At 39.3% G+C, this 17639-nt stretch overlaps 1 protein-coding gene across 1 annotated transcript in view; it reads left to right on the top strand.

The window, feature by feature from the left end:
* Positions 1 to 2796: 2796 nt before the first annotated feature.
* The window catches only part of LOC112201759 (protein transport protein SFT2), a 28139-nt gene continuing 13296 nt past the window's right edge, over positions 2797 to 17639 (top strand). The window contains exon 1 of the mRNA XM_040505661.1: positions 2797 to 3169. Within this exon, the coding sequence (XP_040361595.1) occupies positions 2973 to 3169 (197 nt within the window). The 5' untranslated portion in view covers positions 2797 to 2972. The remainder of the gene's footprint in view (positions 3170 to 17639) is intronic.

Genomic DNA, 17639 nt, shown 5'->3' with positions numbered 1-17639 from the left:
TGAATCTGTTTGTCATAAAATTTATCAATTAGATTATTTTTAAGGATTTTAGGTATTTCAAAGATGACGGTTGTCGAATTCTAGGGATTTGAGTCATAAGCTTTGAAGCGTCAAATTTTCCAAATACTAGATTACTTATTTATTTGGTTATAAACATTTCCCAAATGTGATTCACTAAAGCTTTTGTACCTTTTAGTTTTATTATATTGGATTTTTTTCCCCTAAAAATAAAAAAAGATAGTATATCCAAGCTTCAATATAAGCATTCACATGGATGGTCCAAAACAGAAAAAACTAGCCATTGCACCCGCACGATGTTGCGAGATTTGTAGTTGCTGATAATCTTTTATGTAATGTTTATTACTTGAGAACTAAATAAATGGAATTGCACTTTTTCAAAAGATAATGTGTACTTGTGATTCATCCCTATTTAAGTATCACTATTGAAATTTCAAATAGATAACTATACAAAAATTCCCCTAGTGGGAACACATAGAGTTGTGGGTTCTAAACTGTACATTGAGGGTTATGAGAATTTTTGTCCTAACCGTGATCGAGTGACTTATTGCTTTGATCCAACTAATTCAAAGGGTCCATCCATTCGTCAATGCAAGGGTTCCATTCCCAAGGTTCTTTATTACAGATTCACCGGCATCACCGAGGACAAAATCTATGTTCCGGATGAAGCTTATGGTTATAAGCGGTCATCTCTTTGGGTTTTTGATCCTCTTCACCAATCTTGGAAACAACTTCGTCATCTACCTGTCTTCTATTCCGATGTGTCTAAGCTCTTTGCTCTATGCCACAAGCTTGTTGCTAGCACCCGCGAGTTGCAGTCATACATGTTCAACACTTGTAAGGAGAAATGGGAGGATGATCCAATAAGGAAAGAAATTCATACGACATCCTACGATAATGATGTACTTGAGGACATCGTGAATAATGAGGTTCATGTTGTTGTAGAATTCAAGGGCTTTTTAATTGCCGTACCTAAGACTCGAGAAAATAAGCTTGTTGCTTATCGGTGGGATTCAAATGGAGTCCCCAAGCTGTATCGGGCACTACATGAGCTTGATGGGATATTCTGTCCTTTTTTACCTGCTCATAATTATGCAATGGGTAAATGTGAAGGTAGCCGAATGTGGTTAGTGTATGTTGAAAACGACCTAATGCAATTCTGGCACACGCCTGTAGCAGTGTTTTGAGTTTCCATCTCAAACGACTCTGCTAGCAATCCAGTCCTCTCTGCTGATCTCAAGGCTGTAGAGTTCTATCACTTCTATAATTGCAATTCCAGTAGTATCAAATCAGCTTTCGCCTTGTGCCATCAGCCAAATAGTGAGGACAAGAAAAACTTGTATGGGACAATTGTTAATCATCCAGGGTGCTAATTGCTAAGGCGAGTTTTAGCACTATCTTCAATTTCTTCATCGTTTATATATTCATGTTTTTCTCTGTTCAAGACCTTATATCAATGGAATTCTACAAATGTATAGTGCATGCTTCTCAGGAAGCAATCTAGCTGAAGCCACCTTCATATAGGAAGCCAAGTATTGTTCCAATTTGAAGATAATATTAAGCGTTTTCGGTTTTATTTCATTTTTATTGATATTATGGTCAAACATATAAAAATAGTCATCTCGCTTTGTTTAATACAACTAAATATCAACTTGACTTGTCTATAAAGACTTTCTCTCATAACATAATTTTTTTCTCTTTTTTTTGTCCTTGCCTTCCCATGTCACCTGCAATAAACGAGTTCTTTTCCATTATTGCTAGTCATGAAAAAATTCCAATAAGCAACAGATCAACGAAGAAGCGTTGAACTTGTGTGGTTTTCTTTTGGAAGTCATTGAGCTCTTAATTCGTCAAATATTGAGAAGTAATTTTTGGCTGTCTACCTTCCCGACTATTTATAGAAGCATGATTTTGTAATAAGAAAGAAAAAAGTAACTAGAAATAGACATCGACGTGGAGCCGTTTATTTAAGCTTGACAATAAAGTCATGATGATTGTGGTTTATAGCATACTAGCTTTTTACCCATGCTATCGAGCATCTGCACGGACTCACAAAGTCACGTAAAAGAAAAAATAATTAGTTCGTCCACTTGTTTTTAGATATGAAAATTTGGAATGGATGCAGAATCTATCCTATACTTCTCCTACTACCCATCTCTTTATATATATTTTTTGTTTATTTCTTTTGCTTATTACTATAGTAACCCTTGTATTTATCTGTTTCGATTAACTCAATATGGGTAATTAAGGTAGTCTAAAATTTGGTGAAGTTTTTGAGGGCTTCGCCTTATAGTAGTAGATCCATGCCAGGCTAGGGTGGATGAGTTGGTCATCTTTATGGTAACCTTTATTCATGTAATGTTTGACCAATATCATGGACTGAGTCCATAATTCAGGGGAGTCTGGCCAGGTTTAGTGAAGGAGACTAAATCATCATCAAGTTATTCCGCGTCTCACAAGGAATATGATAAGTTTGAAGTTTGAACAATAGGAATGGTCTATTATCTTTTTTTTTCCCCTCTTCGTATCGGTGTCACAGTAATTAGAATCACAGACACATAATAGTCGTGTACTTTAATTACTCTTTCAAAAGAATTAACAACCCATTATCTCTAGTGAAAATATGATTAGTTATACACAGGACGATAAATATAATTATACTTAGTTTGTGAAGTCATACCAAACAAGCTTCTAAACTCTCGGCTTCGAACTGCCCCACTCAACGAAGGTGGATAGCAAAACCACAAATTTGCACTCCTAAAAGGCTAAAACAAAAGGAAAGCCCCTCTCCGCTAAGCCTCTCAACCGCGCCAACCAAAAGCAGACGTTTCGACAAAAAGAAACTCCCCCAATTCAAACCCGAAACGTTTCTTCCCTTTCCTTTTTCAATTTTAAATTCCCAGAAAAAGCCTATAGTCACCAACTGTTGGGTGAGCCCAAAAAAAAAACCCACTATGCAGAAAATGGCACAGGAATGGTTCTCCGGCGGCAGCACCGGCGGCTCTCAGCAGCCGGCGTCTTCTCTCTTAGCCGATTGGAACTCCTACGCCGCTTCCCAATCCGCAGAGGACAGCTCCTCTTCGGCCCTCGGCTTCGATCTCGAATCCGTGGTCCGTTCCGCGAACGACACCGTTTCGGGCACTTTCAGCGTGTAAGTCGATATCTGATCTCACTCTTCTCTCTCTCTCGATTCAAGTCAGCATTTTTAGTTGGAATTTGATTTGTTTAGGTGGATTTGATAGTGGGATTTGTTGATTTGTGTACGATTTAAGTGAAATCTGATACTGGATTGGTGATGTTTGTGTGTATGTGCTACTGTATGTTGATGAATCTGAAATCGAAGATGAATTGGATTTTGGGGTCTTATGAGTTGATTCCTTTGCTTCATTATTGAAAATTTGTGAGAGCTGCTACTTGATCTGATGCATGGTGTTGGTTATGTTTTCGTAAAGTGATTTAAAGGTTTGTAATTTGTGTCGGATTGCGTGATTGAATGCTGGGGAACTGAAGCATTTGCTTGTACGATGAAGGTTTTTGAGTGAGAATATGGAGAGTTAGCTCCATCATGGAGGAAATTAAGAATGCTGACTTTATAGACTGAAGAAAATGTGTGCCTATGTAGGTTTTCCGTAGAGGATTTGAGTTTAGCACTCTGGATTTATGTAAACCAGAGGTTTGAGGCTAGCCTTTGCTTTTTAGTGTGCAGTTTCATAAATAGAACCAAAACAAGACTGAAATTGGGGTTTATGACTTTATGGGGTTCTTCCCAATCCTATCGCATCCTGTTTTAGCTTCACCAATGCCAGAGATGAAGGATCCTGAAGTGATTCAGTAAGATTTTGTATGTGGGTTTTTGTTTGTTTCCATTTTGGTTTTGATTTTCGCTTTAAAATTTAAGCTCAAAGTTGAGGGCCCGATGGTGATATTGAGGATTGAGCTTTGTATTTAAAATGTGTATGAGCTCATATGTAATATTTGTTTGGAAATTTGAAGCTTCCAGGACCTTAAAGCTTCCCAGTGGTGTGAGGATCCAAGGTACAGAATTATAAGATTCCACATAATGCTTACTCAGGAAGGATTTGCCTGTAATTGGTATTTTAAAATTGGTGAACAGATCACGGATGTGGCCTTACCCCTTATTATCTTCAATGGTTATTCAGTAGTACCAATCTCCACATTGCCTTGACATGACTTAGATTTCATTTGCTTACGCTTGCAATACCATATGAAACTCTTTAAGATATGTGATGTGCTATTTCCATGAGTGTAGCTGTTGGTAATTTGAGGTCAAAATTTTGAAAACCCCGTGTGTGGAATCAAATCACATTTGCGTTTTATAGAATTGCATCATTTGTCCCAGCAACAAGGCACCTTGGACTTATATGATTAATTCAGTTTAATCATGAGTGACATTCTTTTCCTAGAGATTGTTGAAGGGCAAGGACCAGCAGCCACCAAAGGAGATTTGGTTGAAATTAACTATGTATGCCGTCGCACAAATGGCTATTTTGTTCATAGGTAGATAATTAAATCCTGTAGATTGTGTTCCATTTGTGAGCAATGTCATTTGGAATTTTCATCTTTCTAGCTCTTCAACATTTCTCACAAGCAATCTGTTCTGATGTAGCCTGTTGATCAATTCAATGGAGAAAGCACACCTGTGATACTTCCTTTGGACGAAAATCAGGTTATATCTTGTCTCATTGTAGCGTATGAGTTCTTGAGAATGTTAGCATTCCAGACTTTATTTGAATACGCCATCACGTCTTACATAATTTCCTATTCAGATTATAAAAGGCTTGGAGGAGGTTCTGGTTGGCATGAGAATTGGAGGTGTGTTCTAACTCTTAACGCTACAATTATAAGAGCTGCATTATGTGCTTGTTTGCTGGTTTCTTATTCTTTTTATAATTAGGAATACAGTAAAAATAAAGTACAGTTTTGGTAAATGTACTTGATAAGTGGATCACTGTGGTTGATCTTTCCTCTTGTACTGATAGATGTACTTCTTGGTTTTTGCTATACTTCCTCTCATTGCTAGGTCAGGCATTGTGTAACAAACTAACAATATGATCATCCGTAATGTATCTTATGTTGGAGATGTCTTCAATTCTGTCCAAAATCTCTACCATTCTATGAGAGAAAAATTATAAAAAAAATAAATAATAATAATAATAATAAATAAAAAGCAATTGGCTTGAATTTTTAAAGATGGCTTTTAAAATATTGTTGATCTGTTGGCATAATATTATTAGGCTTGAGATGCCATCTTTTTGAGTTTTGTTATCACATACATAGTATTGACCAAAAAAGAGGTATTAGATACATACACAGAAACAAATTATTCATATTCAGCTTACTTTTCAGGAAAAAGGAGAGCATTGATACCTCCTTCTGTGGGATACACAAATGAAAGCTTACAACCAATTCCTGAAGAGGTAAACTTATCAATACTTGATAAATTCCCTCAACTCTATTGTTAAATGGTTTCTCCTTGGCATGCCATTCATTTAGAAACTCTCTCTTTATTTCATTCCCTAGCTATGACTAGCTGAAAAATTAGTTTCAGTTGCCCACAGATTAAAGTAATACTGCATTAATTCTGTTGGTTGCAGTTTGGCCCTCGACGCAGCCTCTTGTCTCATGTAAATGAGCCTTTGATATTCGAGGTGCAGCTTTTGAAACTACTATGAGTTTATGAAGTGTATATGTACTAAAGCACTTATAAAGCGTAAATATATTCAAACTCTTATCCAGTGTATCTGTATGCAAACACTCCCAAAGTTGTACCAAGATAAATACTCTTGAGATTTTGCACCCGAGTGATATAGTTGTTTGGACCTTTGATCCCACTGATGCTGAAAATTCCTTCAATTAGTTGTACAAAATTGACTCTGCGCCTTCAAGAGCTGCAATATAATTCCATGCCTAGTGATTATCACCAATAGTCCAACTTCTAGCTAGTAGAAAACTTGAAATGGATTCCTCCATCTTCAAATTTAGACATTTGGTTCATGACAGGGAGCCTCTGCCATTGTGATGTGGTGCTCTGAGGTTTTGCTTCCAATTCCTGTTGATGCCGGTCTGAACTATTGTTGTTAGTATTCACCATTCTGCTACGGATTACAGCAAAGATGGTGCCAAAGCACTGGTGTTGACCAACCTTGACCAAAGGGTGTAACATCAGCAGAATCCAAAACATGCAGGAGTTGATATCTCTGCTCTGAGCAAGCACGTCAATTAAGCCAAACTTCATAATAAATCAAAGGGATATAATCTATGGTCTACATGACGTACTTGAGATTATCCTTTGTATCGCAGGAGAAACAAAGCAAAAAAAAAAAAAAAATTGGGGTTTTTACTTTCTGTTTTTAGGCCATGACAAGTAATTTGATAATCTTACAAGGGCATGAAATACAATCCATAATATGCTTTCTTCAAAAGCCTGCTTACTAATAGGATTATGTTTAGTCCTTGTATTACATAACTCGAATCTGCTGGAGGAAAAAGGAATAAAACGGGGAAACCGACTCTGCTACCCTTTCAACCTAATGATGAGCGCTGACATTGATCTCCACTCCTTGGGTACTCTGCTTTCTAATTGTAAGATTATGTTTACCCCTTTTGAATTCAGTATATTCATCGTGAGCGAAATATGGTTGCGGATGGTTTAGCCAAGAGAAGTACTGATCAGGAGTTGGGGCTTTTGCAGATGTCCTTCCATTCCTCCCTTTGTCTATCAAGCTGTGATGGATGATATTGATGGCATTTCTAGGCCTAGAACCTTTATGTCGTCTAAGATAGAAATAAACTAGTCTGTTTCCTTCCTTGCTTATGGGCCTTGTGCTCCCACTGTACCAAAAAAAAAAAAAGGAATAAAACGGACCAAAATAATAAAACCCTAAGCCTAATACTTGAGGAGAAAGGAACTGCGACAAGTAGAAATGGATAGTTCAATCAATCCTATAAATATATGGAGGCAGCACCTCCCACGAACACAAAACACAAACCCTAGCTAGCTAGCTGCAATCGTCGTCTCATCAAGAAGCTTAGACTGAGATGGAAGAAACACCCCCAAAGAAGGATTGGTTTTTGTACTTGACGATGCCGGACCATATATGCCGTCTAAATATTGATGAATTCTGCAAAAGAAACTCTGGGAATCCGTTGCTATTTGAATGCTTGTATGACGATGCTTCTCATCCTGACGGCGTTGATGACTGTCCTGACGGCGATGATTACTATCATCCAAGTAAAATTCCCACTGGACAACATATAAAAATTCCCCTAGACGGAAGACACACACTTGTGGGTTCAAAACTGTACATTGAGGGTTCCGATCATTGTGATCTAGTGACTTATTGCTTTGATCCAACTGACCCAGAGGGTCCATCCCTTCGCCAATGCGAGTGTTTCATTCCCGAGGACAAATTCTATGTTCTGGGGGAAGCTGATGGTTATGGGTATCCATCTCTTACGGTTTTTGGTGAAGATCAATCTTGGAAAGCACTCCCTCATGATGTTCATGCTGTTGTAGAATTCAAGGGATTTTTAATTGCCGTACCTCAGATCGGAAAAAGGCTTGTTGCTTATCGGTGGGATTCAAATGGGGTCCCCAAGCTGTATCGGGTACTACATGAGCTTGATGTGATATTCTGCCCTTTCTTACTCGCTAGTAATTTTGCAATGGGTAAATGTGACGGTGGCCGTATGTGGTTGGTGTATGTTGGAAAGGATCTAATGGACTGTCGGTATACGCGTGTAGCAGTGTTTCGAGTTTCCATCTCGAACGACCCTGCTGGCAATCCGGTCCTCTCTGCTGATCTCGAGGCTGCAGAGTTCTATTACTTCCATAATTGCTCTGCCAGTAGTATCAACTTAAGTTTCGCCTTGTGCCATCAGCCAAACGGCGATGACAAAAAAAACTTCTGTGGAACAATTGTTGATCATCCACGATGCTAAGGCGCGTTTTAGCACTATCTTCAATTTCTTCTTCCTTTATATATTCATGTTCTTCTCTGTTCAAGACCTTATATCAATGGAATTCTATAAAAGTTTAGTGCATGTTTCTCAGGAAGCAATCTAGCTGATACATATATACTACAAAATCTGATATGTTGCTCTTTCATTTTTTGTACGATCAATAGAGTCTCTATAGAGATGTAATTAAATAGGTAGAACTATGGAAGCATCTTCATATAGGAAGCCAAGAATCGTTCCAATTCAAAGATAATAATATTCAAGCGTTTTCGGTTTTATTTCATCTTATTGATATTTGTACTAATTTACTCATTTATCTTTTTCTCCGATAATAGTATTGGTCAAACCACTAAAATTTGTCATCTCGCTTTGTTTAATACAACTAAAGTCTAAAGATCAACTTGTCTATAAAGACTTTCTCTCATAACATAATTTTTTTCTCTGTTTCGTGCTTGTCTTCCCATGTCTCCTGCAATAAACTAGTTCTTTTCCATTATTCCTATTCGTGAAGAAATTCCAATAAGCAACAAGTCAACGAAGGAAGAAGCGTTGAATCCAACATGTGAATTTGTGTGGTTTTCTTTTGGAAGTCATTGAGCTCTTTTTTTTTTGAGAGAAATAAACAATCCATTAATAACGAGGCAACCTGTGGTTGCACAACATTACACCATAGTTACGGGACCATCACCACTGGTGACTTACGTGCGCCGAAACGGGCCCAACCCCTAACCACACCAAAACCCTAAACCAGACCTAAAAAAAGGCGATGCATCCGCAACATCAACAGCTGATGATAAACTGTTTCCACCCGTTCGGACACCGTGTCCAAAACAACCAGTCCACGTGTAGGGGTGATTCACCGCCACGTTGAAGATCAGATAGCACCGCCACTACCCAAACCAACCAAACCCTCGCTCACAAGAGGAGGGACATAATAACACCAAAACCAGAGAACAAAAACAGCCATAACAATGGCACAGAAAACCGACCAAGACAACAAAAACAAAGGTATCGAACCTACGCAGAAACAAAAAAGCCAAACCCTCGCTCACAAGAGGAGGGACTTATTCTCAAAACAACAAACACCAAAAAACTACCAAATCGGCAGAAAAAAAACTAGAACAAGAAAACAACCAGCATCGGAATCCCCTACTCACCATCGGAATCCCCTCCCGGGCCAGAACACAGCGGCGAAACGCCGTCCGCGTTCAGCCAGGAGAGAACCCCACCCTCAAAGTTTTCCTCTTTTTTTTTTATCCGCGCGTGGGACGCGTTCTTCTCAACACCTCTTCTCACCACCGAATTAAGTCATTGAGCTCTTAATTCGTCGAATACTGAGAAGTAATTCTTGGCCATCTACTTTTCTGATATTTATAAAAGCATAAGTTCGTAATAAGAAAGAAAAAAGTAACTAGAAATAGACACCAACGTGGAGCCCTCTATTTAAGGTTGGCAATGAAGTCATGATGATTGTGGTTTATGGAATACTAGCTTTTTACCCGTGCTGCTGTGCATCTACACAGACTCACAAATTGACGTAAAAGAAACAAAGTGAAGGTGGTTAAATTTGGTTTATCAGTTTATCAACTTGATGTGGGAATTTAGAATAACTGTATGTCATATACTTCTCCTACTACCCATTTATTTATTTATTTATTTTTGTTTATTTCTTTTGCTTATACTATAATAGCCCTTGTATTTATTTGTTCCAAGTAACTTAATATGGGTAATTAAGGTAGTCTAAAATTTGGTGAAGCTTTTGAGGGGTTCGCTTTATAGTAGTAGAGATATCATCAATCTTCTTTTTCCATGCCAGGCTAGGGTGATTGAGTCTGTCATCTTTATGGTATCCTGTATCCTATAATGTTTGATCAATATCATGGATTGAGTCCATAATTTAGGGGAGTCTGACCAGGTTTAGTGAAGGAGACTAAATCATCATCAAGTTATTATGCGTCTCACAAGGAATTTGATAAGTCTGAAGTTTGAACTATGAAGTGTGCTCACGATAGGGATGGTCTATTATCCCTATTTTTTCTTCTTCTCTTTATATGTATGTGTCGATGTCACAATATTCTCTTTATTTTTTCATTTTAGTTTTGGGCGTTGATTCTTTTTCACGAAAGAATGATGAGTCTGTGTGTTTCTCTTTTTTTTTTTTTTAGTAGGGAAGATCGACAGTAAACAAGTAGCCTCGTAGGTAGTTTTATTTGATTTAGGGGTTATTTAGTTTCTTGTTCTTGCACTTAATAAAAAAAGGTGGGTCTACTAGGGGTATGCTAAGTATTATACTCGTGTGAGGGGTGGGTTGTGTGCTCTATGTAATGGCTTCTATTAACGGTCATTCGAGCAAATCATTATTGTACTGCTTGCTAAAATGCGTAATGAGATTGATCTTTTCAACTCAAAAAAAAAAAAAAAAAAAAAATATTTCGATGAAGTCATACGAAAATATGCTCTTAAACTCTCGGTTTTGAAATGCCCCACTCGACGAAGGTGGATAGCAAAACCACAAATTTGCACTCCAAAAGCAAAAGGAAACCCACGTGCGTGTGTGTACTGTATGTTGATGAATCTGAAATCGAAGATGAATCGGGTATTGGGGTCCTGGTGTTGGCTTTTAGGGGTTTAGGAGCTGGTTATGAGGTGATTCCTTTGCTCCATTAATTATTGAAAATTTGTGAGAGCAGCTCCTTGATCTGATGCATTATGTTGGTTATGTTTCCCCAAGTGATTAAGGGTTTGTAATTTTTTCGGAAATGAATGCTAGTGAATTGAAGCATTTGCTTCTAAGATGATGGTTTTTGAGTGAAAATATGGAAGTTAGCTGATCATGGGGGATATTTGCACGAACTTAATTGATTCCAACAGTTCCCTGAATAGACGACATTTTTTTTTTCAGCGTGCAGCCTAGTCGATTTCATGCTGGAGTCCAGGATCAAACCATTAATTTTAATTAAAGATGTACCATCAATTACTCAATGTATCCATCCATAGCTGTTGATGTCATTGTATTAACAATGAGAATCATAAAAAGGTTCGAAATCACATGGTCCAAAAATCTTTGCCGTTTATTTCCTAAAGCAATGAGAATTATTGCATGGTTAACTGTATGTGTGTGTGGAAGGATCCAATTTCTTCGTATGCCTTTTTTAATCTTCAACAAAGTAATACTTGAGGAGAAAGGAATAATACTTAATTACCTACCAAAATAATAAAACCCTAAGCATAACAAGAAAAGATAATGCTTGAGGAGAAAGGAACTACAACCTATAAATATATGAAGGCATTCAGCTCCTCCCATAAACACAAAACACAAACCCTAGCTAGTTACAACCGTCTCCTCTTTGCCTTTGCTGCGTTAAATATGACAATGCGGTGGGTGAAGAAAGAAAAGAAGGATTGGTTTTTGTACCTGACGATGCCCGACCTTATATGCCGTCTAAATATTGATGAATTATGCAAAAGAAGCCCTGCGAATCCGTTGTTATTTGAATGCTTGTATGACTATGACCGCAAAGATAACCATACAAAAATTCCCCTAGACGGAACACACAGAGTTGTGGCATGGGTTCTAAACTGTACATTGAGGGTTATGAAAAAGTTTGTCCTAACCGTGATCGAGTGACTTATTGCTTTGATCCAACTGATCCAGAGGGTCCATCCCTTCACCAATGCAAGGGTTCTGTTTGGCTCCAAAACCAGTTGGCTTGCAAACTGTCTCTTTTGGGCTAGTGATTGCGCAGGCGTGCCAGCACCGCGGGGTGCAGTCGTTGGGGTAGTCCCTTGACCTGACTTCTTCTTCAAGCGCTGTGGACGAGGAGAGCACCAACCTCGTCACAGGGTTCTTCTCTTGCCTTTCGGAAAAGGACTTTTGCCTTACGGATAAGGACTTTGGGTGTGATCTCTTCGGTCACCAAAATCGATACTCAACGTTGTAGGCTGAGCAGAGCAATCACTGGGAAGTTGGAGAAAGCACGGGTCTTGCTAAAGCGTGACTTTAGCTTCGCTGGGTTGCGAGGGCGTTACCCTTGCTTCGCTGGGTGTGTCGGTGGCGGTAGTACTAGCAGCCGGCTCGCGAGGAGACTAGGACTGGAAGCACGGTCGCCGGGTTGATCTGGTGATGCTGACAGTCGGCTCGCGCGGAAACTAGGACTGGCGGGCGGTCACCGGGTTTCAACGAGGTTGAAGGTTTGCTCCGGGAAGGCTTTGTAATCGCTGGGATTGATTGATTAGAGAGAGCTCCCTTTCTGTATCATCTTTAGCCTCTATATATAGGCTGCTCGTAGATTCACTTTCCAAATATGAATGAAATACTATATTTTAGGCCACAGTTATTGGCCTTGAATCAAATCAAAACTCTTAATAGTTTCAATATCTATCATAAGCGATAATTAATAATTATCCTCCGTCGCCGCTAGAATATAGGCAAAGATTAATTGCCTCTTAGAGTCCTGAACGTAATCTTCCTCTTAGTCGTGAGATTTTGGATATGCTCGTAAAATATATGCCTCTGCGAGCACTCGTCGCTCCATGCAATTAAGGATGATATTTCCTTAATTGATCTTCTGTCATGCACGTGCAATGCAATTATATATATATATATATATATATATATATATATATATATATTCCTTGTTACTTGTAATCATCCTTCCATATGCTTCGTGTCCACTACCCATTAATTGCATGGCAAAGCATTGATTGCTTGCTTGCATAGTAATTAACTTGTATATATATCTTCTGTTGATTGTCATCAAGCATGGTTATGCCTTTCCTTTCTTGCTCCACCATAAGACAATTATATATATATATATAATAAGATATATATATACCTTCCTTGATATTCGCGAGCAGGCATGATTGTTCAGTACCATAATTCCTTGCATATATATATATATTGGCAGCAAATAGCTGATGACCCACCATGCTATGCCTTAATATCTTCTGCCTCTTTCATGCAATTAATGAGAATCATGATCCACCTTCCTTAATTGATTAAGGCCATGATATGCACGTAAACAGGATAACCATGAATCCCAGTCAAATACAACCATGAGGCCATCTTTAATGTAAAGATCTTCCCATATGACCCGTCTTCGCAACCAAGTAAACCACTATTAATTATCAAATATCTTGATTATTAATAGTAAACCGATAAGATCACGATTTGTCTTAATATTACTTGGTCTCCAAGTAGGCTTTATTTAGCCTCTAAACAATATATTCCGAACCTATCGGAAATAAATAGGTCGTGCCACGGAAATTGGCCCGGTTTTCTTCGATTCTCCCTTATCGGGAAAAAATGTTATTTTGGGTTCAAACAGGTTCCATTCCCAAGGTTCTTTATTATAGATTCATTGGCATCATCGAGGAAAAAATCTATGTTCTAGATGACGGTGAAGCTTATGGTTATAAGCGGTCATCTGAATCACCTCTTCGGGTTTTTGATCCTCTTCACCAATCTTGGAAAGAACTTTGTCATCCGCCTTTCTTCTATTCTGATGTGTCTAAGCTCTTTGCTTTAGCCCACAAGCTTGTTGTTAGCACCGGCCAGTTGCAGCCATACATGTTCAACACTCGTGAAGTGAAATGGGAGGATGGTCCGATAAGGAAAGAATTTAATAGTGCATCCTACTTTAATGATTTAGCTGAGGACATCGTGAATAATAAGGTTCATGCTGTTGTAGAATTCAAGGGCTTTTTAATTTCCGTACCTGAGACTGGACATAAGCTTGTTGCCTATCGGTGGGATTCAAATGGAGTCCCCAAGCTGTATCGCGTACTACATGAGCTTGATGGGATATTCTGTCCTTTTTTACCTGCTGATAATTATGCAATGGGTAAATGTGATGGTGGCCGGATGTGGTTTGTGTATCTTGGAATGGATCTAATGCAATTTTGGCATACGCGTGTAGCAGTGTTTCGAGTTTCCATCTCAAACGACTCTGCTGGCAATCCGGTCCTCTCTACTGATCTCGAGGCTGCCGAGTTCTATCGCTTCTATAATTGCAATTCCAGTAGTATCAAATTAGCTTTCTCCTTGTGCCATCAGCCAAACGGCGAGGACAAGAAAAACTTGTGTGGGACAATTGTTAAACATCCACGATGCTAATTGCTAAGGCGAGTTTTAGCACTATCTTCAATTTCTTCACCGTTTATATATTCATGTTTTTCTCTGTTCAAGACCTTATATAAATGGAATTCTACAAATGTATAGTGCATGCTTCTCAGGAAGCAATCTAGCTGGAACTATGGAAGCCACCTTAGTATTGTTCCAATTCGAAGATAATATTCAAGCGTTTTCGGTTTTATTTCATTTTTATTGATATTTGTAGTGATTTACTCATTCATCTTTTTCTCTGATAATAGTATGGTCAACCCAATAAAAATAGTCATCTCGCTTTGTTTAATACAACTAAAGATCAACTTGTCTATAAAGACTTTCTCTCATAACATAATTTTTTTCTCTTTGTTTTGTCCTTGCCTTCCCATGTCTCCTGCAATAAACGAGTTCTTTTCCATTATTGCTATTCGTGAAAAAATTCCAATAAGCAACAAATCAACGAAGAAGCATTGAAATTGTGTGGTTTTCTTTTGGAAGTCATTGAGCTTTTAATTCGTCAAATATTGAGAAGTAATTTTTGGCTGTCTACCTTGCCCGCTATTTATAGAAGCATAATTTTGTAATAAGAAAGAAAAAAGTAACTAGAAATAGACATCGATGTGGAGCCGTTTATTTAAGCTTGATAATAAAGTCATGATGATTGTGGTTGATAGCATACTAGCTTTTTACCCATGCTGTCGAGCATCTGCACGGACTCACAAAGTCATTTAAAAGAAAAAATAATAAGTTCGTCCACTTGTTTTTAGATGTGAAAATTTGAAATGGATGTAGAATCTATCATATATATACTTCTCCTACTACCCATCTCTTTATATATATTTTTTGTTTATTTCTTTTACTTATTACTATAATAACCCTTGTATTTATCTGTTTCGATTAACTCAATATGGGTTATTAAGGTAGTCTAAAATTTGGTGAAGTTTTTTAGGGCTTCGCTTTATAATAGTAGAGATATCATCAATCTTCTTTTTCCATGCCAGGCTAGGGTGGTTGAGTTTGTCATCTTTATGGTATCCTTTATTCATGTAATGTTTGACCAATAACATGGATTGAGTCCATAATTCAGGGGAGTCTGGCCAGGTTTCGTGAAGGGGACTAAATCATCATCAAGTTATTCCGCGTCTCACAAGGAATATGATAAGTTTGAAGTTTGAACTATGAAGTGTGCTCACGGTAGGAATGGTCTATTATCCATTTTTTTCCCCCTCTTTGTATGTATGTGTCGGTGTCACTGTAATTAGAATCACAGACACATAATAGTCGATTAGTCGCGAACCGTACTTTAATTACTCTTTCAAAAGAATTAACAACCCATTATCTCTAGTGAAAATATGATTAGTCTGTGTATAGTTGTGGACGAGAAATATAATTATACTTAGTTTGTGAAGTCATACCAAACAAGCTTCTAAACTCTCGGTTTCGAACTGCCCCACTCAACAAAGGTGGATAGCAAAACCACAAATTTGCACTCCTAAAAGGCTAAAACAAAAGGAAAGCCCCTCTCCACTAAACCAACCAAACCCAAAACCATCACCGCCATTCTTCAATGAAACCATTCAGCTTAAGCTTTTTGCTTAATTCCCAAGACTCTCAACCGCGCCAACCAAAAGCAGACGTTTCGACAAAAAAAAAAATGGGGCCGTGACCACTAACCCAATTTTAGACTAAACATTGCCCACTTACTCCCGCACCAGTTTTTTAACTTCATTTACCCAATCTAACCTCTAGTGACAGTTTTGCCCCTATTAATTAAATTTAAACCCATCCATCTCCTCTCAGTCTCTCTCTCTCTCTCTCTCTCTCTCTCTCTAGCCGGCAGTGGCGACCACGCCTTCAACACCTTCTTCATCGACCTCGATCTCGGCGCCGGCTAGTACATCCCAAGCCCCATCTTGGTTGACCTCTGCCAATCACCGAACACCGTTCTGGTGCCGATCACTGGTCTGGTGCCGACCATCCTCAATCACGGATCACCGATCTGAGGCCGGTCGGAGATGGGCTGCAGGTGAGAGACTGGAAAATAGGACCTGGGGAAGACGAAGGCGGAGATGGGACCCGTCAGAGATGCGCTGCGGTGATGGGCTGCAAGTAAGCGACTGGAGATGGGCTGCGTCGGGGCTCGGACCGGTCGGAGAAGGGCTGCAGGTGAGAGACTGGAGAAGAGTCCGGTCGAAATCGTGCCGGAATCAGGCTGGAGAAGCATGGGTGTCCACAGGGGAAGCCCAACCCGAAACAAAGAGACCCCAACCCGCCGCAGGGAAGCACCGGCGAAAAAAACAGCCGGCCTCACACGTTGATGGGTGCCCAGAGCATTTTTTTTTTTTCCGGTATCCTGAGATTGCAATGTAACTGTGGGGCTTGTTTGATGGTCTACTGGGGGGCAGTAGACACATTATTGGCCCCCAGTAGACTTTGATACGAGGGACAGGGATCACTATAGTGTGGTGTTTTGATAAATTACATGTTGTTTTCTGTGTATCAAAGTCAAATTATCTATGAATCGTACAAAATGGTGCATTTTTGGTGGTCTATTGGGAGGTAGTAGAGACATTGGACTTTGTATTGTGGGGCAATAATATGATTATTGGGAGGCACTAATATGATTATTGGGAGCCAATAATATGATTATAAATTGATCAATTGTGCCTGTAGTGTATTCATTTTGGTTTTGGGAGTACATACAATTCACTGGACGACAATAATAGGATTATTGGAGGCAATAATATGATTTTTGGGAGGCAGTAATATGATTATTGGGGGCAATAATATGATTACTGGAGGGCAATAATATGGTTACTGGATATTATTAGGGACCGGTCGCCGGATTTCGGTCACCAGTCGCCGGATTCCGGTCACCAGTCGCCGGATTCCGGTCACCAGTTGTTGATATCTGAAAGTCCAGCGGTAGCTGGGCCCTAGCTAACGTTGATCCGGTGGGCGGATCGGTACTTGTATTGTTCTCGAAGCTTCCGTTACCTGTCAAGTGAAATACAACGGACGTCAGAGGGAGACCGCGCCGGGCGGTCTTCTGCTCTCCGATGCCTAAGTTAGTCAATGTACTTGTGTTGACAGAGTAACAGTAGATGAGTATTGAATGCGTAATTAATGAGGAGAGAGGGGAGAACCTTTTATAGGTGAGGAAGAGGTTGATCTTCTCTTTGTTTTCGATGTGGGACTGATATGCTTCAGTTCCCAGTTTCAGAAGCCTCTGATGCCATCTTGGCGTGGCGCATGGCGGCGCATCGACGGTGATCTGGAGATGGTCCGACGCTGAGGTTGTAGCCTGCCTGGCGGTGTGTCTGCGTGTCATTCCTTTAGTTGGAATTAGTACCTTCGGCGGTACAATGAGCGTGGCCCATTATAGCTAATTATGTTTGCAAATGTACATGTATGTACAAGTCCCCCAAGTCCCCAGTCAAGGAGGGCAATCTTGGTTGGGGAGTTGTTCGGCGGTTTGAAGCGTTTTCTTCCGCTAGACTTGCAAGAGCATAATTAGCGTCAGTGCGTTGTCAAC

This window comes from Rosa chinensis, chromosome 5 (genome assembly GCF_002994745.2).
Source record: "Rosa chinensis cultivar Old Blush chromosome 5, RchiOBHm-V2, whole genome shotgun sequence".
NCBI lineage: Eukaryota > Viridiplantae > Streptophyta > Magnoliopsida > Rosales > Rosaceae > Rosa > Rosa chinensis.
This window is presented reverse-complemented; position numbering and strand designations above follow the sequence as displayed.